A 21,055-nucleotide genomic window follows, 5' to 3' on the forward strand; every position below is an offset into this window, starting at 1 on the left:
AGAGGCTTTCTCTGCAGGTGAACACCCATTTGCTTATGAGGAATCCCTTTGAACGTTGCCTTTTTTATAGTTATTATAGGTGGAAGTAGGTCCCATTTTGAGGTACTACAGTGAAAACAAACAAACTGGCAATAAAAAAAAATCTTGCACAAACTGTGAAGTTTGTTGCTCAGAATGTGGTCAAAAAAGTTGTCAAAGCCTCTTTTAAACCCAGCTTTGCTGTTCTTAAAGGAAAAGTTATTAGCCATGTAGACGTCAGAAAGCCACTGCAATGGACCCAAACACTGGGACATGCCAGGTATTTCTTAGTGACCCTGACTGACCACAGTTGGAGATGGTCAAGATGCAGTTTTTTCTCTTTTATATGTTGCTAATTGTCGGCAGTCCTTATTTTTGTATGGCTTTTTAATAACGGGTATTTTTTTTTTTTTTTGGAAGAAGGCATAATGCTTTTGTACAGTTCATAAACTGCTTTCATTTGGGCCAGTATTCAGAGAGACTTAAATGTATTATGGCTGCTACTAAACACTTAGGGCCCAATATTCGAAAGATTTATGCTCCTTACTCAGAGTTATGCTCATGAATTGGCCTGTTTGAAAATTTACTAAGGCTGAGTTCATAAGTTTATTTATATGCAAAATTTCACTAAACTTCTAAATTTAGTTGCTATAGTAACAAGGTGGATTTAAGGTGAGGAAAAAAGTTAGGAGCTTAGCACTAATTTCTGTATTAGGCTCATCAATTAGTCTCATAAATCTAGGCAAATGAATTGCAGGCCTAAATTTATAAGTATAACTTTTAAGCTTCTAAATTAAGATGAATTTTCAGCTGAAAACTTGTGCTCCAAAATTTGACGAGCTTTTGGTGAGACAGCCTGATTGGACTCTCCAGTATGAGGTGGTTTATTTTACTCTCCTCACTGCATGCTCTCCTATTTTTTCTCTGATCTGGTGTGAATGCTTATCTTTTCTTTCATTATTGGAGTTCCCTTCTTTTCTAGATAAATTGTAGATTGTACACTGCTCTGCTCTGCCTTAGCAGCTAGAGTGGTCTAGCAAATTTTAATAAACTTGAAACTAAATTTAGAAATATAACTTAGGAGCATAAATTTCAGAGCGCAGTTTTTTTTTTTAATATCTATTGCACAAGTACCCTATCTATGGATTTTCCTTAGCACTATCTGGATAATGCCACTGAAAATCCATCTAATTTCCATGGTACTATATAGCTAGGCCCAGATTCTTTATATGGGTGCCAAAAAAAAAACCCACACCTGTGCTAAGTGCTATTCTAAAAACGGTGCTCAAATTTGGGCACCATTTATAGAATAGCACTTAGCACCGAGATCTGTGCCCAACTTTTGGCATGAGGATTTATACCAACTGAAAGCTGGTATAAATCATCCCATGTAACTTAGGCACAGATTCCCCATATTACATAATACTGCTCACATCTTTAGGGAACACCCCCGATCCACCTAATATGCCCTTTCCATGGCAACTTTCCCTTTCAGTTGTGTGCTAAAAGTTTTACGTGTGCATTGTTACAGAATAGCGCTTAGCAAGATGAGTACCAATTAAATTACGCATGCGAATTGGCCGTGCACCCAAATTGTATATCGAATTACTTTCACCTCAATGTGTGCCACTGCCAATGACCACTGATATATTTAATGCCACTATAAGTGTATCCATATAGTGGTGCTGAATATACATATTAAAAAAAAATGTATGACCAGTGTTTAAAATATATGGTCACAAAGCCAGGGAAGGAGAGACCAACACTTCCATAAAGGGAAACCAGGCATATAGAAAAAGTGGAAGATCCCAAAAGAACAAAGTCACAAGATGACCAAGAACATTTTGAAGATCTATTCTCCAATGTTACAAACAAGATGTGTTGGTATATACGACCCAACATGGGCTGTTTTTCTGCTGTGAAGCCTTCCTTAGGGGTCCTCACAAATGGACAAATAAAAGACAAATGTTGTACATAACAGAATTTGATAATTTAAAAAACATTAATATAATTCAAATGTACATTTATAATGAGCTTACTTTTACCCGGTGAATACGTGACTAAAAAGAAGGCGTGACTGAAGAAGGGGGAATTGATAACATTATGAACCACTTTTAAATAAATAAAAGAGTAAATACATAAAGTGTTATATAGTCAAAAATATGAATGCAGTAAATTACAATGTGTAATTAAAAAGGAGTGACTGTGTGAGTGAGTAGTGAACCAAACTTTAAAAATAAGAACTATAAGAAATATTTGTGATGGTACTAATTTAAAACTATAAAAGATGTGAAAACAGGCAACGGCAAGAGGAACGAGTGGAATGTGGAGAACAAACGCAAAAATGCCAATAGTAAGATACCTGTGACCAAGCAAATAACTCAGGGAGAATTTCCTGCCATATAAAAGCAAACTAAATATTAAAAGAGAATGGCAATGGGATGCTGCACTCTAAAATTAATATACTCAAGACTCGCTAATAAATACCGCAGCTGCGATAATAGCTTATACTGTAGATAAAACCACTAAAAGCAGCTGAACATAGATAAGAGACTAAAAAACCAAACTATACCAGAAAAACATCAGTCATGATATTGTGGTGCTATCTGAAAACCTAAGGGGTCCTTTTACTAAGGTGCACCGAAACATGGCTTACGCTGTTGTACCAGGTCACCAGGATCAAAGCCTACTGCACAAATTGGAGTGGAGGAGTCGCCTAATGGTTGGCGCACCAGGCTGAGAACCAGGAAAAACATGGTTCAAATCACTCTTTGGCTTCTTGTGATCTTGAGCAAGTCTCCTACCCTCCATTGCCTCAGGTATAAAACTAGATTATAATCCCTCCTGGGCCAGGAAAATACCTACTGTACCTGAGTGTAACTCACCTCAAGCTACAACTGCACCTAGGAATGAGCTAAATCCTAATTTATTTATTTATTTTTTGTTACATTTGTACCCCGTGCTTTCCCACTCATGGCAGGCTCAATGCGGCAATGGAGAGTTAAGTGACTTGCCCAGAGTCACAAGGAGCTGCCTGTGCCGGGAATTGAACTCAGTTCCTCAGTTCCCCAGGACCAAAGTCCACCACCCTAACCACTAGGCCACTCCTCCACTCTTCCTTGCTCTTCCCCTTGTTTACGAGTTTGAGAAATAGGTCAAAGGTCATTGCTGCTTTCAGACATACTGGAATAGCAGTAGATTATTTAACCATTTGTCTTGCCTGTTTTTTTTTCTGGCAGTTATGTTTATTAGATGCTTGATGATATATTGCCTTTCTGTGGTGCAATTAAAGCAGTCTCCATATTACATACAAGTACTTTCCATATGGTATGTAAGACGCTTGAAGGGCTGAACTGTTCCAATAACAATGTTTGTTTATAAAACAGCAGTTAAAAATGTTTTTTTTTATCATTGTACCAAATATTTTTCAGATTTACTACAACTCAGTGAAGAATCTGTTTCTACTGTCTCGCCGTCATCACTGAGTCTCGCTTCTGAAGTGCTGAGTGAATCGGTGCCTGTTCCCGTCTCATCCCTTTCTCCTGGCCTGTACTCCCTGGTGGAACAGGGTTCCTTCCCTTCTGCTGTGTCTCTCAATGGAACTGACCCATTTCCGGTGCCTGAAACCTGCTTGGATTACGGAGATGGGGATATACTGGGAGAAGAACTGGATGATTTGCTTGATTCTGTATCTGAGCCTGACGACTCTGCATTAGTAAGCTTTGTTTTATTTTGTTTTATTTATTTTTTTTAAATCTCATGTTTAACAGGGCAAATGCTGATCATAATCAAGAAAAATTATTTGCTTGATTCTGTATCTGAGCCTGATGACTCTGTATTAGTAATCTTTGTTTTATTTTATTTTTTTTAATTTCATGTTTAACAGAGCAAATGCTGATCATAGGCAAGAAAATTTGTTATTTAAAAAAAAAAAAAGTGGTCCGTCTCCATAATTATGTATTTATTTCAAGTTTGCAAGGTCCATGGGTGGGTACGAGGACAAGAAAACTGTAATATTCCAAACTGAGGAATTTTTGCAAGATGGCATGATTGTGGGACATAACAGGAGGTTATATGCTCACCAAAGAAATATGGAATATCATGGCAGACAATTATCATAACTCTCATCTAGTCTACCCAATTCATTTCTAATTACAATGCTATGGACCTTGAGTGATCTTATTTTTTTCTTTAGTACTGAAATTCAAGAACGCTTGGGATAAGCACATCTATGAATTACTGATTTTTCTTCCTTTTACTGGGAGACATTTTATTTTTCTGTCCTTTGGCTGAAGTAGCTAAGATACAATAATCATATTTTCCTTCTATTGTGGCTCTTAATTAGAATGTTGACAGCACAAGCACTTTAACGCAATGCTGTTTGAATATGGAGGAGGATTTGCTGTTCTCATAGTAAGGTTCTTGGATACGCATGGTTAATGTCAGTGCACTGCCTAGGCAACTGACAAGTGTAAATTAAACTGTAAAAGAACTGAAATTAAATAAATTGTATCTGAGATACTGGGTCACAGTCAGCCACAAGGTTAGGGAGGTTGAATGGTTTTATTTATTTTTCTGGAAGGGGTAAGTTTTAAAGGTAGAGAACTTGTTGGAGGAGAAGAGCTGTGAATTTTTTTTATTAATGATTCTAGATAATTTGAGTTTTTAATGGGTACCAGATGTATAAATCATGTACGAATATTTGAAATCACCATTTATAATTAAATTATACTCATAAAGGGCCCCTTTTTCAGAGCTGTGATAAAAGGGGCCCTGTGGTAGCATTGATGCGTGGATTTGCCATGCGCCGAGACCCCCTTTACCACAGTTAGTAAAAGGCTTTTTTTAAAAGGAAATGGCCATGCAGTAAATAAACTACTTGCCGCGTGGCCATTTCCCAGTGGTGCCTTTACTGCCACCTATTTAGGAGGCAGTAAGGGTTTCCGTATTAACCCGGCGGTAACCAGGCAGCATGCTGGGCTGCCTGATTACCGCTGAGTAAGCTCCAGACTCTAAAAAAAATAAAAGTATTTTTTCAGTGCCAGAAATGGCGCGCATTGGGGGCAGATACTACCACTGGACTCTGTGGTAGTCTGGCGGTAGTCTCGGATTGGCACACGGCAAAGCAGTGATACCTTTGTAAAAGGGACCCAAACTGAGAGAGAACCAGCACCATCAAGTGTCATAGATGTTCATTCTCACAATTGTTAAGGTTTGTAAAATTTAGAGAGCTTGAGGACCTGTTGGGTGTGAAGGGTGAGACTTGTTTTTTGATGATGCAATCTGCTATTCTTTTTAATAACTGTAAGCCACATTGAAGCTACCACTAGGAAGGAAAATGTGGGGTACAAATGCAATAAATAAATAACCTCTGGATTTGAAAGGTAAAGGTTAAGAATATACTGATGAAATGGACTAGATAGGATGAATGGCCTAGATAAATATGGAGCTTGTCTGCTACTGACTAGCCTGCTATATCTCTCCTTAAGTGCTCTACTGATTCATTTACCATTATGAACAGGTTATTATTATAATCTGTAAGACAGATATTGTGTTTGTGTTTTTATGTTTGTATTAAAGTTCCACTCTCAGATTGCACCTTAAGTTTTGTCCTTCCAGAAAAGTTCTGGCCTCAATTAGCTTTTCATAGCTGGATAAACTATATGCTTTTGTTATTTCAGCTTTTCTTTTATTCTGCCTACAAGCTGTAGCAATGCTCAGAGAAAGTGGTATCCTGTAACTTGGAAAAGGAAAGTTGCTAAGAAGTGTAGCAGGCATGTTGAAAACAGGAGCAGTTTAACGCAGAAAGAATCTGAAGGACAAAAAAGAAGGATATTTCAAAGGAAGATTTCCTTGGCCCTTTTATGTCCTTTAAGCCTACAGTGGTGGAAATAAGTATTTGATCCCTTGCTGATTTTGTAAGTTTGCCCACTGACAAAGACATGAGCAGCCCATAATTGAAGGGTAGGTTATTGGTAACAGTGAGAGATAGCACATCACAAATTAAATCCGGAAAATCACATTGTGGAAAGTATATGAATTTATTTGCATTCTGCAGAGGGAAATAAGTATTTAATCCCTCTGGCAAACAAGACCTAATACTTGGTGGCAAAACCCTTGTTGGCAAGCACAGCGGTCAGACGTCTTCTGTAGTTGATGATGAGGTTTGCACACATGTCAGGAGGAATTTTGGTCCACTCCTCTTTGCAGATCATCTCTAAATCATTAAGAGTTCTGGGCTGTCGCTTGGCAACTCGCAGCTTCAGCTCCCTCCATAAGTTTTCAATGGGATTAAGGTCTGGTGACTGGCTAGGCCACTCCATGACCCTAATGTGCTTCTTCCTGAGCCACTCCTTTGTTGCCTTGGCTGTATGTTTTGGGTCATTGTCGTGCTGGAAGACCCAGCCACGACCCATTTTTAAGGCCCTGGCGGAGGGAAGGAGGTTGTCACTCAGAATTGTACGGTACATGGCCCCATCCATTCTCCCATTGATGCGGTGAAGTAGTCCTGTGCCCTTAGCAGAGAAACACCCCCAAAACATAACATTTCCACCTCCATGCTTGACAGTGGGGACGGTGTTCTTTGGGTCATAGGCAGCATTTCTCTTCCTCCAAACACGGCGAGTTGAGTTCATGCCAAAGAGCTCAATTTTTGTCTCATCTGACCACAGCACCTTCTCCCAATCACTCTCGGCATCATCCAGGTGTTCACTGGCAAATTTCAGACGGGCCGTCACATGTGCCTTCCGGAGCAGGGGGACCTTGCGGGCACTGCAGGATTGCAATCCGTTATGTCGTAATGTGTTACCAATGGTTTTCGTGGTGACAGTGGTCCCAGCTGCCTTGAGATCATTGACAAGTTCCCCCCTTGTAGTTGTAGGCTGATTTCTAACCTTCCTCATGATCAAGGATACCCCACGAGGTGAGATTTTGCGTGGAGCCCCAGATCTTTGTCGATTGACAGTCATTTTGTACTTCTTCCATTTTCTTACTATGGCACCAACAGTTGTCTCCTTCTCGCCCAGCGTCTTACTGATGGTTTTGTAGCCCATTCCAGCCTTTTGCAGGTGTATGATCTTGTCCCTGACATCCTTAGACAGCTCCTTGCTCTTGGCCATTTTGTAGAGGTTAGAGTCTGACTGATTCACTGAGTCTGTGGACAGGTGTCTTTCATACAGGTGACCATTGCCGACAGCTGTCTGTCATGCAGGTAACGAGTTGATTTGGAGCATCTACCTGGTCTGTAGGGGCCAGATCTCTTACTGGTTGGTGGGGGATCAAATACTTATTTCCCTCTGCAGAATGCAAATAAATTCATATACTTTCCACAATGTGATTTTCCGGATTTAATTTGTGATGTGCTATCTCTCACTGTTACCAATAACCTACCCTTCAATTATGGGCTGCTCATGTCTTTGTCAGTGGGCAAACTTACAAAATCAGCAAGGGATCAAATACTTATTTCCACCACTGTAGCTAAGTGGCTCTTTTACTAAACTATGGTAGGGCAGTTGTACGGGAAAACAGCACTACCACATGGTAAACCCATGTGCCCATTGGTAGTTTTGTGTCTGCCATGTGGGGTGTGGTGTAGGCGTGCCTGGCAGTAATTGGCCATCACTGCACTCTGTTTGATTACCGCCAGGTTAATGTGTGAGCCCTTACCACCTTTTAAGTAGGTGGCGGTAAGGGCCCAGGCAGTAATTCCCCCACGCCAATATTCTTAACGCACAGCCATTTACGACTTCCATTTAAAATATTGTAAATTCCAGCTGCGGTAACAGTTTTCTCGGCACGCAGCAATTTCAGGCTCCCACACTACTGCAGGCCACTTTTTATCGCAGCTTTGTAAAAGAGGCCCTAAGTTTCAGTATGTGCGAGGATGGGAACTGTAACTGGACTGTTCGAATTTATTAAGATGTGTCAATGTTTGATAATCTTGTTATTGAATTCTTTTCCAGTCAAGCAAACCAACCAGGGAATCAATCCCTACAACTGACTCATCAAGCATCAACTTCTCTAGTCCTTTGCTGGGAAACTTATCTGGCCCTGCAGGCTATGTCTCTTTGGTCTCGCTATCAGAAATGTATTCAAAGCCTTTGGTATCTTCATTAGATAATTTTTGTTCTTTAAGTTCTCTTTCAATCACTGACACAAAAAGAGGTAAGAATGGACTTATTCTACCTTTATTGTATTTCATTAGTAAATAGCGTAAATAAGAATTTTGCTCTCATTTCTATTTTAGTCAAGTTGATGTTTTTAAGATGTTAGAAAAGGCTCCCTTTGTAACATTGATCATGCTTAGTGGGCAGTTATAATGTCTTGTAAAAGACTTCACACGTTTATACATTTTTCACATTCTTCTGTCTTAAAAATGCAATTCAAAATGCGGTCCACAAAACTTACTTTGTACTTTAGTGTGAGAGAACAGTTATAGAAATATTTATAAAGTAATTAAGAATAAAAAACCAAAAATCTTCACACCTTTTGCCAATGCAAACCCAAGTTAGCTACTTTTCCAAACTATTGCTTTGACAAGGCCCATGATAAGTTAAATAGAGCTCATGTGTCCAGTCACAGTAGTTGAGCTGATTTGAAAACCCTTGAAACTGTTTCTGTTGTAAAAAGTGAACTTGAATCAGCAGGTTAGAAATAAAGTTTTATTAGCCTTCCAACAGATTCCAGAAGTACCTAACTACACCCAGCTAACAATAACAGAGCAATAGTACTATTATAATTCTCTATGATTATTTAGAGCTGCTCTGGTTTGTAACAAATATACCTGGGGGCTCATTTTCAAAGCACTTAGACGTACAAAGTTCCATAGGTTACTTTGCAAGCCCAGCATCCTATTTCCAACAGTGGCCAATCCAGGTCACAAATACCTGGCAAGATCCCAAAAAAATATAAAACATTCTATACTGCTTATCCCAGAAATAGTGGATTTTCCCCAAGTCCATTTAATAATGGTCTATGGACTTTTCCTTTAGGAAGCTGTCCAAACCTTTTTTGTAAACTCCGCTAAGCTAACCGCCTTTGCCACATTCTTTGGCAACGAATTCCAGAGTTTAATTACACGTTGAGTGAAGAAAAATTTTCTCCGATTCGTTTTAAATTTACTACATTGTAGCTTCATCGCATGCCCCCTAGTCCTAGTATTTTTGGAAAGCGTAAACAGACGCTTCACATCTACCCGTTTAACTCCACTCATGACTAGTTATATCAGGACAAACAGAAATAGTAGCGCCTGAAAATTTGAGTTCTATATTTTGAAGAACGTCTTAAGCATCCATATCTTGTCATATTCAAAAGTGTTTGACACCAGTAGTGTTCCACATGTAGTTATATCAAATTCCTCTAGTAATTTAGATGAGTCCAGACCATCCTGAGAGTCATCTGCAACTAACTGGTCCTTCTTTCCAGGAACGTCTGGATGTTTGGAAAAAAAAAACGTATTGACTGGTGGATCAGTTTCTGGGGAAACTTTTAAAAATATCAGTGTAATATCTTTGTAAAGTGTCTGGAGATGTAACACCTAATAGGACAGTTAAATCGCAAGCTGAGCCTTTTACTAACATTTTTAAGGTCTTCAATTCACACTGATCTTTAACCAGTTCTGCATACATAATTTAAGAGTCTATGTGCTGGTCCAGAGTTTCTGCTTGAGCCTTTAAAACAATCTGCTTCTGTTCTAGGGAGCAAATTTGGGTTTTCAAAGCCCCCACATTTTCCAAAACAGTGTCAGTGTGAGCAGCTAAAGACCTTTCTCTTTATTCGATTCAAAGCTTCTGACATTATAATAGCTGTTTTTTTTGCCAGGATTTCCACTCCTGGGCGCTGCTGCCCTTTCCTTCCTTCCATGCTTCTAGGTACTGGGCCTCCAACCTAATCAGATACCGACTAAATGTCAAGACCCTTCTCCAAGGGAATCCTCTAAAACTGGTGACCAGATGTCCACACTCAAATGCTGATCAACCTGCCAGCTTCCAACAGCAGCCCTGCTCAGTTGATTGGTATTTTATCCACTTCCCCAAGCATAGCAGGAGAACTCTGATCATCTGGGCTCAGAGACATTACAGTCTCCTCTAAGGCAGTCACAGTGACAAGCTCAGCAGCTCTGGGCATCTGTGTTCTGACCATAACTCAGGCCAGTAAAACTTACAGTAGACATCTGCACAAAACCACCATCTTGAGAGGATAGGTGCAGATTAGTTCTCAACTATCTGTTCCGCTTCACCATTAGGATATTGAAGGAAAACAGACATGGAGGAAAGCTGACTCAGAGTGGGTGTTCCCTTTTAGCAGCCGTCTTAGCCTCCTTTGAATTTCCCTCAAGGTACTGCTAGGTTCATCATTCTAAAGTGGAAATAGTTTGACACCACTGCCTTGATCAAGCAATCCCTCCAAAATCAGGAACCATGGGTAAAAGAAACTTCTGTGACTAAGACTGTTCATCAGTTTCAAAATTACTTCACAAAAGTGGCCTATATGAGAAGGTGGAAAGAAGGAAGCTACTGCTGAAGAAAAGCCGTATGATGTGCCATACAACATTTGCAGAGAAACACTTAGAGGACACTGCTTGCATTTGGGAGGAGGTTTTGTGGTCTAGAGACCTGAAGTGGAACTTTTTGGTCTCTATGCTAAGCAATACATATGGTGTAAATAAAACACAGTACTTCACCCTGCTAACACAATCCCTATGAAACATGTAAAACAAATCGGAGAAAATTTTTCTTCACCCAACGTGTAATTAAACTCTGGAATTCGTTGCCGGAGAAAGTGGTGAAGGCGGTTAGCTTAGCAGAGTTTAAAAAGGGGTTGGACGGTTTCCTAAAGGACAAGTCCATAAACCGCTACTAAACGGACTTGGAAAAATCCAAAATTCCAGGAATAACATGTATAGAATGTTTGTACGTTTGGAAAGCTTGCCAGGTGCCCTTGGCCTGGATTGGCCGCTGTCGTGGACAGGATGCTGGGCTCGATGGACCCTTGGTCTTTTCCCAGTATGGCATTACTTATGTACTATATATGTACTTATGATGGTAGCAGCATTATGTTGTGGGGATGCTTTGCAGCAGTGGGGACGGAGTTTTGTGAAGGTAAAGGAAAGAGAGAGTGTGTAAATTACAAGCAGATTCTGGAGTAAAACTTGTTCCTGACTGCCACACACCTGGGACTGGGGAGAACATTCACCTTTCAGTAGGACAATAAACCTGCACATAGAAGCAACAGTGAAGTGGCTTAGCAAGAAGAAAGTGAATGTCCTTGCATGACCCAGTTAAAGCACAGACCACAATGGATCCCCAGCCAGCCTGAAATAGCTTGAGATATGCCAAGAAAAATAGGGAAAAACTTCACCATCCCACTATGCAAATTTTGTAGACAAGTATCCGAATTAATTCATGACTGTTATTGCTGCAGAAGGGGCTTCCACCAGGTATTTTCATCAAGGGGGTGTAAAGGTTTATGCAATAGGGCTTTCTGGTTTCTTATTCAGATATACTTTTTAAATGTTTCTATAATTCTTCTTTCACTGCTAAAGTATAGAGTATGTTTAGATCAGGAAAGACTTCTGCTTCGGTGCATTTTGAATTGTTTTGTAGTTTGTACAGCAGAATATGAAAAATGGTGAAGGCTGTTACAAGGCAGTGGACATGATTTAGTTGTAGTTCAAACACTTTTGGGCTGGATCCCTATTTTTTCTAGGGCTCGTTGCATGCAGGAGAGGTGCTGATTCAGGATACTTTTGTATGCAGTCTGTTCTTTTCTCCTAATGCACCCAGTCATCTGCTCTAAATGACTACTGGCATTTGCCAGTATGACTAAAAGCATCCCATTGCCTGCTTTCGGGCCCATGCTGGTTTCTGCTGTAGCCTTTACAGAAGAGAAATATGATTAAGTTCAGGGGATAGAGCACGGGAAACCCATTCCCTTAATGTAGATATGGCAAGAATAATGTTTGTGGAGTTAAAGGAGGAAGTCATTTACACCTTGGAATGTTTCCATTCCTCAGCTTATAGCTTATTCTGTTGGCTACCTAATAGAAGTTTTATTTCTGGCTGTTATTGAATTTGCCTCCAAAGTTGGCAAATTCTCATAAGGTTAGAATTTTTTTTTATTATTATTTAAATTTTCCAATATATCACCACATAAAGTGAATATGCAATCGGCATTATTTAACATTAGGAAACAAAGGTTAGATTTTTGAACGTGCTTCCTAAATATGAAGCCTATGCCAGTTTGTTTCTTAAAATGAAATTGAATTAGATGCGAGAATTGCATTACGCTAGCAGATATGCAGGCTTATAGGGCTTTAAGTAATTTTCAGTTCAGTAATTTTAACTGGAGTTGCAGTGACTGTATTTGATGCTTCCCCATTTGATCACTGTAAGGAACTTAGAAGGAAGTCAGCCTCTCAGTCACTACTTGCCTGGGTTGCTGCTGCTTTCTTTTCTCAGAGTGTGAATGTCACTTAACCAAAGCAACTGGCCTGTTGGCATCCAGAAAGCCTGGAGCTCACTTCTCAGTTAGTACTACCCTTGTGTTTTGCCATATTACTGAGAAGCCAGTGCTGTCAAACCACTGAAAAGCAAAATACTAAAAGCATTCTGTTTGATTTTGTTTAATTATGTCTTCATTTTGATATTTTTAGATCTCCCCCCTTTGATTTCTAGAGATGGAGCACAGGCACTTAATAGCAATAATTCCCCTCTCTTTCTTGTAAGTATGTATTTTGGTTTTCTGATTTTTATATATTGTTTTTGATTTGGGGATCACAATTTTAATAGTTTAATTTCATTTTTGTGACAACAAAAAGTATGAGATCTGCATATTTTTAGATTTTGTTGGAACAGGTAGCAGTGTCTACATCCAGATGACAGCATAAGGGACATGTTTAGAGTACAGACCTATTGAATTTTGAAATTATAGGTCAGAACCCCTCTACTGCTTACTGGATGGCTGAGCGACTCAAGGTAACCCCCCCCCCCCCCCCCCACCTTAAGGTTGTTTAGCTTGTAAGCTCTTTGGGTAAGGAATATTGTAATCATGGTTATCTTATACAGATCTTTGTATCTTGACAGCTCCATATGTGTAATTATGGAGCATATACATCTGCTGAAGTCAGTTATGTGTTATACTAAACAAGGAGGCCCTGTATTTGAAACCGCTTTCCTGTACTAAGGCACTCCTATACTTCAAGAAAGCTGGCCCTGTGCATACCCGAGTTTAATTACTGGACTAAGTTTCTGCTTTTTTGGGCCGGCTAGGGATTGTGGATCTCAGTCATCCCACAACAGGGAAATCTAGAGGTGTAGGGTTCACGGTGTGCATGTGCCAGGTTACAAAGGGAGCCACGTTCTGTAGCCCCTCTATTGAGGACTGTTACTGCACTGGCTGGATTATAAAAGGAGGCAGTTGGGGTTTTATGGGGAAAATCCATGCTGCCACTTTGGCTCTTCCCCATCATACATGGCAGTGAACAGGGCTGATAATTCTGACTGGTGTGGATTGCAAACTCTACAAAAGAGAACAATGTAGATCATCTGCTTTATGTAAAATGCCTGTTTTTATTAATCCTCTGACTTTCTTAGTATTTTCTGCACTGGTTGTGGTTGTTGCCGTCGAGGCTATAATTTCACTATGTAGCCCCGAATGTATTGAGCTGTGCGGTCACAGTGCTAGGACTCCAGACTATACAACATAGAGGGAGCACCGTTGAGGCAGACAATCTGAATATAATCTTTGCTTGCTTGTCTCTACCATAGCTGCCAATTTCTGGGATGGTACATTTCCCTTGTTTATGTGGAGATGGGCATCTGGTTGTTGCACAAAAAAGTACTGGGGCATCACTTGCAATATGATGAGAAAATGTGATGGTAAACTATTGCTTGTAAATTGCTTTCCAAGCATCTCATGACAAGAGGCTGCTCTTTCAAAAGGATGCTTGTTTTGTTTTCTGCCCCTTTTCTCAGGTTTACAAGAGGGTTATAGATATGGCATGTTACAACCGAAGAGCATTTTGTCTGCAAATGCTTTAGCAAACCAGTTTGCGTGCTCTTGTATTGGTATGGAATAGTAGTAGTAACAGAGTTGCACTCATTTGGAGTACATGCATGCCTAATTAGCTGTGAACAATTCATTTGGACTGTTCTGATCATGAATGTTGCCATGTTTTGCTCATGATGCCTGTTTTCTTCTTACAGATGAATGGTACAAGTAGCCTATTTGGTTCAGAAAGTTTCTTAGGAAATCCAAGTCCAATTAGAAATGACTTTTCCAATTTTTTTAGGCGGCGGAACTGCGACTGCATCTTTATGTAGCCCTCTAGTGGGTAGAAATCCATTAGAAGGCACACATGAATTCAGGCAAGCATGCCAGGTGTGTTTTAGCAAATCAGGTAAGGATCCAGGTTCCCGTATCTGTTCAAACAGGTCAGTTGGGGAATTAGAGATAGAGGGTATGTTGGAAGTTAGACATTTGCACTGTGCTATTAAAGCAATGTTGTCACCACTGTCTGTATCCAAGAATAAGTATATTTTAACATTGAGATAGCAAAGAGGGTTTTGTAGAGATTGATGTTCAAAAGGGTTTCAGCGGGCAAGAGAGACTCCTGCCCAGCTAAACCCCGCAGAGCTAGCTAATCCCAGATATTCACAGGCATTTTACCAAGTAGTGCTTCTGAATATCTCCGTTAACTGGCCTTCCCCTAACCCTGGAGTTGGGGCAGACTGAATACCACCGCTATCTAGTTAAGTGAACACGTAAAGTAGGGCAGCAAAAAGGTTGTCTTAATTTTATGCACTGAATTAACTGGGCACCGGTCTGAATGTCAGCTGGTGCCCAGTTAACTTCTGGGTCAGTGCACATACCCGGATGTTCAATGCTGGGAGCTGCATACGCCCCGGTATTAAATATGTGGGATTAGGTCAGCCCATGGCTGGAAGCGGCTTACCGAATATTACCCCCATAGTTCCCTTTTGACATAGAAAGTAGTGGTTTTAAATGTGATTAAATTGGAAGAGCATTAGGCACTGGGTTAAAAACATAAGAAATACTGTAGTGGGTCAGACCCAATGGTCATGCGAGGCATCAGCCTGACTCCATCACTGATCAATCAGAATAATCTGGAAAAATTACCCGGCACATCCAAGTGAGGAGTTACATACATAATTTTTTTTTCCCATCTCCCAATAGTAAGTAATGACATTCATCAAGCCTACCTGGATAATAATTGTTAATGAACCTGTCCTACAGAAACTTTACAACCCTTGTTTAAATCCAACCATTCTGCTGAGTTGGATGACTTACATATTTCCATCTCAGCTACTAGTATGTTTGTAATATCTAGGTCCCCTTCTAGCCCTGCTAAACACATACATGCACAGACACAAAATCTGTCTTTGGTGTTTTCTTTACTTGGGAGGATCCTTCCCTCACTCTTACATATAGTGCCATGGCTGATTCTGCTAATTTAGCTTTGTATGGTTTTTTAAGTTTGAACCATTTAGTAAAATAGCAGCATAGTATATAATCCTATATAATATAACACACCTCCAACATTCTGAAGCTGACTGCATGGCTGAGGCATTCCTGCTTTCTGTATCCATCTCCTGAATTGACATCACGTACTTCCGGGTTCGTCACAAGCAGAAGTGACCAACCACACGAGTTTTCTCGGCTTCAGAATGTTGGAGGTGCATTCTATTAAATAGGATTGGTCAGTTCCTTGAAGCACAGCCAGAGCTCAGCGTCCTGCAAAGTAACGCTCAGACACCAGAGAGAGGGGGGGGGGGGGGGCTGACACCAAAGAGAGGGGGGGGAGGTATCTCTGTCACACACACACTCTGAGGCTTATTTTCAAAGCACTTAGCCTCCCAAAGTTCCATAGAAACCTATGGAACTTAGCCTCCCAAAGTGCTTTGAAAATATGCCTCTCTGTGTCTCACACTGTATCACATTCACTCTCTATGTGTCACACAGTCACTCACACTCTCTCACACACTCTGTTGGTCTCATACACTCAGTCTCACAGAGAGTCTGTGTCTCACACACACTCTATCTCGCACACACTGTATCTGTGTGAAACTCTCTCTCTCTCACTGTGTCTCACATATGCACTTGCACACACTCTCATTCTCACACACACTCTCTCACAGACACACTCGCACCCAGACTCACTCTCTCTCTCACACACACACACACTCGCACATTCACTCTTTCAAACATACACACTCTGAGGAAAACCTTGCTAGCGCCCGTTTCATTTGTGTCAGAAAAGGGCCTTTTTTTACTAGTAGTAGATAAAGACCAAAATGGCCAATCTAGTATGTTTAAAGGTTAGGGTTCTAACTGCCATTCTGGATAGATTATTCCCTGGAACCTTTGTTTAGGGTTCTAAAGCTTGTTCTGTGCATCTTGCTCCCATCTGTTCTTTGAAATGCTTTTCTGAGTTGAGGAGCCCATGGTTGCTTTTAAGACAGTGACTGTGTTTATCCCATGCCTTTTTGAGTTCTGTGACTGTTTTTCTGCCCCGTCGCTTCTTTGGGTGGAGAATGTGTTCCAGGCCACCCTTTCTATGAAAAAATGTTTTGTGATGTTGTTTGTGAATATGCTTCCTTCCAGCTTCAAATCATATCCTCCCTAGCTATAGAACTTTCTTTCCTTTGACAAGTGTATCTTGTGCATTAAAGCTTTCATGATGCATGTACTCCTCTGCTGCTGTTTTGGATCTTAGCCAGCACTGTGACAACAGTGCAAGAGTATGAGAATGTCTCAAACTTACTTAGAACCACATAGTCAGATGAGCAAAGGTGGCCACAGTACCCTGGGAGGAGTTGAGGAAGAGTGTTCTGCAGCGGATGTGTTAGGAACAAGGGTGGGAGAAAGGAGCAAACCATGAGATAAGAACAATAAAATTCAGAAGATATTATAAAGATCACAGGAATACATTATTTTCTTTTACCAGACCATGAGAAAAAAAATGAAAAACATTGGCATAAAAGGAATATTGAGATACATGGCTACACTTTTTTGTAAGAATGGAATTTCATAATAAATGTATATTATGTTGTGTTCATGTAATTCAAGCTTTTGATGACATGAATCAAAATCTTTGAGGGGATAATTTTCATTCTATCTGGAGAGCTGCAAAGTTCGTAGGTACTTTGTACCAATGGATTTAGAACCAGTTTTCAGTGTGGAAATAAGCCTATATAATATTTCTTTTTGAAAACTGCAAGAGGAAAAAGCACCTGCATACACTTAAGAATATAAGAGCTGTCATACTGGGTCAGACCAAAGGTCCATTTAGCCCCACATCCTGTTTCCAACAGTGGCCAACCAGGTTGCAGGTACTTGGCAGAGTCCCAGAAAGTAGCAAGATTCAGTGTTACTTCCCCACCCCCCCACAATAAGCAGTCTTTTCATGTTCAAGTGTACATTGCTGCGTACATCCAGTAGCGCTTTAGAAATAAGTAGTAGTAGTAGTACTTTCCTTAGGTCTACCTTATTAATGGTTTATGGATTTTTAAATCTATCCACACTAACTGCTTTTACCACATCTTCCGACAGTGAGTTCCAGAGCTTAACTATATGATGAGTGAAAAAAGTATTTAATCAAATTAGTAACTTCATGGTGTGATTTTTGTAGGCCTCAATCATATCAGCTGTCTCTTCTCCAAACTGAAGAATCCCCACCCTCTCCTCATATGAGGATCATTCCACTCCCTTAATCATTATGGCCATTCTTTTCTGCCCCTTTTTATAATTCTGTTATATCTTTCTTGAGATGCAGTAAGCAGAATTGCACACGATATTCACGGTATGGTTGCATCATGGAGCAATACAGAGGCATTATATTTTTTTGTATTCTCTAATTCTTTCCTAACAATTCCTAACAATCTGTTTGCTTTATTGGTCACTGCTTCACACTTGCATGTCTTTTCTCTGTGGGTACTTTTTCTGATAAAAACCATGTGTGAATTTATGAAAATATAAAATGTATGCGTTGTTTTAATCCCTGCCCTCCCTTTCCCCTAACCCTATAGAGTTTCTTCATTAAGTGTATGTGTGTGTGTAACAATAAGGTGGACAATCTTCAAATAGCCCATTTGTGAATATTAAACACTGTTTGAAAATTGCTGCTTTAGGGATAATCTGTATCTGTAATTCAAATTAATTGTAAAATATTCTCATTTTTTTAAAAATTGCTCCCATCATCTTTCAGGCGTTAAAGAACTGAGGGGGGGGGGGGGTCTTTTACGAAAGATTAGTACATGTTATCTGCAGCAGAGCCCATAGGAATAAAATGGGTCCTGCGGCAGATTACACTTGTTAATCTTTACCCTGTCATCTTCCTCCAGGTGTCAGCATGCTAATAACTCCTTGAAAGATGTTCTAGTTTTTTTTTCTTAATGTCTCTTTTTGTGGATAAAATAGTTTTGGCTTTATTTTGAGGACATTTTGAAAACTTTAGCCTTTTTAAAAAGTATTGTGCATTGAAGGTACTTTATAACTGCATAGCTCTAGGGATCCTGAGCTCTGAGTTTCTAACAAGCTAAAAGAAACATCTGTTGTTCTGAAGTTTGCTTATCTGTAAATTGGAGTTCTAAAACTTACAACCATAGGGGCTGATATACTAAGCATTTTCCCCAGATACACCAACCCCCGGATTCTGTATAGTGCGACTTAAGTTGGGCGCACAAATCCATTCATATTCCAGATTTGCGTGCACAACTTAATTAGCAAGCCAATCAGTGCCAATAATTGCCACTAATTGGCATTAATTAGAATTTATGCGCAGTACTGTCTAGAAGTATTCTGCAATGTGATGCACATAAATTCTAAGTCGCACAATTGAAAAGGGAGCGTGGTCATGGGTGTGGAATGGGCAGGTTGTGGGTATTACTGAAATCTATACGCATTGTTATGGAATACACCTGGTCCGCGCCTAATGTAGGCATCAGGATTTACACCAAGTTTTACTTGGCGTAAGTCCCTGCGACTAAATTTAGTCGTGTGGATGGGCGCTCATCATATTCTATAACTACACGGAAATTTAGGCTTATTCTATTAAGTATGCCAAAATTTAGCCGTACGTTATAGAAAATGCCTAGGCGTATTTTTTTTTCAGTGCAGATTTTTAAGGCACTATATATAGAGTCTAGTCTCAAATGGGAAAAATTATTTAGGACTTAAGTCCTGCTTTTTGTATTCAGTCATATCTTGTAGACCTGTCATCCCCTTCTTGTGAGCAAAAATAGCTAATTTTATCTTTATTATTGCAGGTCCCAAGTTATTGGATTTCATCTATCACTCTAATTTGGAACATAAATGTAAGAAGGATATTTTAGTTTGTAGAATAAAAAATTCAGATGATAAATCATGGAAAAGAATACGACCAAGACCAACAAAAACTCAGTATGTAGGACCTTTCTATGTATGTAAAGGTATGGCCACATTTTATTTAAAAAATATATTTATTGAAAATAGTTCATTTTAGAACATGTTAGCACATGTTTTTCTTGAAATTATGAAGTCATTTCTAAAACCTGGATATGGTGATTACATATATTCAGCGCCACTATATGTATAGCCAACGAGATTAGCCGCATCCATTAAAGTAAAACAGTTTAGGACAGCCTTTTACTGGCATAATTTAAATTGCTTAGCTATACAGATAGTGGCTGAATATTTCTGATTATCCATGTAGTTGGGTGGTATGAGCTCAGTCAAGGGATTACTGGAGACACATGAGGTTGATGTTCAGCCAGCAGCGGTCAGTGTGTTTTTGCCCATCACCAGCTTTATACCCAGATACTGAATGCAGGGCCATGTCCGGACACCGACATTGAATATCCAACCGTGAATGGTTGGATAAAACTTAGCCATTTAAGTTTGATATTCAGCACTATCGGCTAAGATGAACCACATAAAGATAGGACTGTGTTTTATGCTTATTTATTTATTACATTTTGCTTACACCTTTTCAGAGGTAGCTCAAGGTGAGTTACATTCAGGTACACTGGGTATTTTCCTGTCCTTGGAGGGCTCACAATCTAATTTTATACCTGAGGCAATGGAGGGTTAAGTGACTTGCCCAAGATCACAAAGGGCAGCAGTGGGATTTGAACCGGGTGCCTCTGGATGTCAGAGACTGGTTCTCTAACCACTAGGCTACTCCTCCACTCCACTGCTGTCAATTGTATTTGGTTACCTTAGCTGGTTAAGTCCTGACTCTGCCCCTGGAACACCCACAGAATAACCAGTTTCAGCTTAGGTGCTAACTGATACTTTCTATCCGGTTAAGTGCTGCTGAATATGCCTGGTTAGCCCTGGACAAGCGATTTAAATCGTTTTGAATATCAGCCTTATAGTTGCTATCCATATAGTTCTGCTGAAAAGTCACAGACAGGGCACTTATACATTTGCTCCCTAATTCTGTAATATTAGCACCTAAATGTAGGCGCCTTGTGTGCTAAGATTTTAGAATACAAGCATGTACACATTTACACACGCAAGTGCTGGTTAGATGCTAAGCAGTATTCTACAAGCTAAGTGCACAGCCATTATAGTGCGCTTCTGCAAGGGAGGGGTGTACACATGGGCTGGTCCCCACATTTATGTACGTAACTTGTAGAATACTATGTGTTGTACTGTAGCGCAGAAATGTTGGTGTGCAAATGCCAACTTATACTTTGTTCTGTAGCAAAATCTGAGCACCCAGATGCTGTTACAAAATTCATTCTTAGCACCTGACTTTTGGCATATTTTATAGAATTTGACCCCCTGGTGGCTATTGCTAAACGTGTAATTGCTTTTGAATATTGACCTGCATATTTTTAGGTACTTTTTATGTCCCTGATCCCTTGTGCTTTTGCTAGTATACAACTGAAAATTTCTCTGGAATGCCATACAGCTCACTCTGTGCAAAACAAGAAGTTTATGCCAGCAGTGTGTAACCAAGATCACCGCTGGGAGGATAATGAGAGTTCCCAAAGGCAAAAGAGGGATTAGGGGAATGGGGAGGGGACAAAAA

General features: G+C 39.9%; 1 protein-coding gene across 1 annotated transcript in view; it reads left to right on the forward strand.

Annotated features, from left to right (window-relative positions):
- The window catches only part of ZC3H7A (zinc finger CCCH-type containing 7A), a 125,422-nt gene that overhangs the window by 36,806 nt on the left and 67,561 nt on the right, over positions 1-21,055 (forward strand). Inside the window, 6 exon segments of the mRNA XM_030210976.1 lie at positions 3,450-3,733; positions 7,980-8,181; positions 12,671-12,738; positions 14,223-14,300; positions 14,302-14,416; positions 19,305-19,466. Coding sequence (XP_030066836.1) covers positions 3,450-3,733; positions 7,980-8,181; positions 12,671-12,738; positions 14,223-14,300; positions 14,302-14,416; positions 19,305-19,466 — 909 coding nt within the window.

Source organism: Microcaecilia unicolor, chromosome 8 (genome assembly GCF_901765095.1).
Source record: "Microcaecilia unicolor chromosome 8, aMicUni1.1, whole genome shotgun sequence".
Lineage (NCBI taxonomy): Eukaryota > Metazoa > Chordata > Amphibia > Gymnophiona > Siphonopidae > Microcaecilia > Microcaecilia unicolor.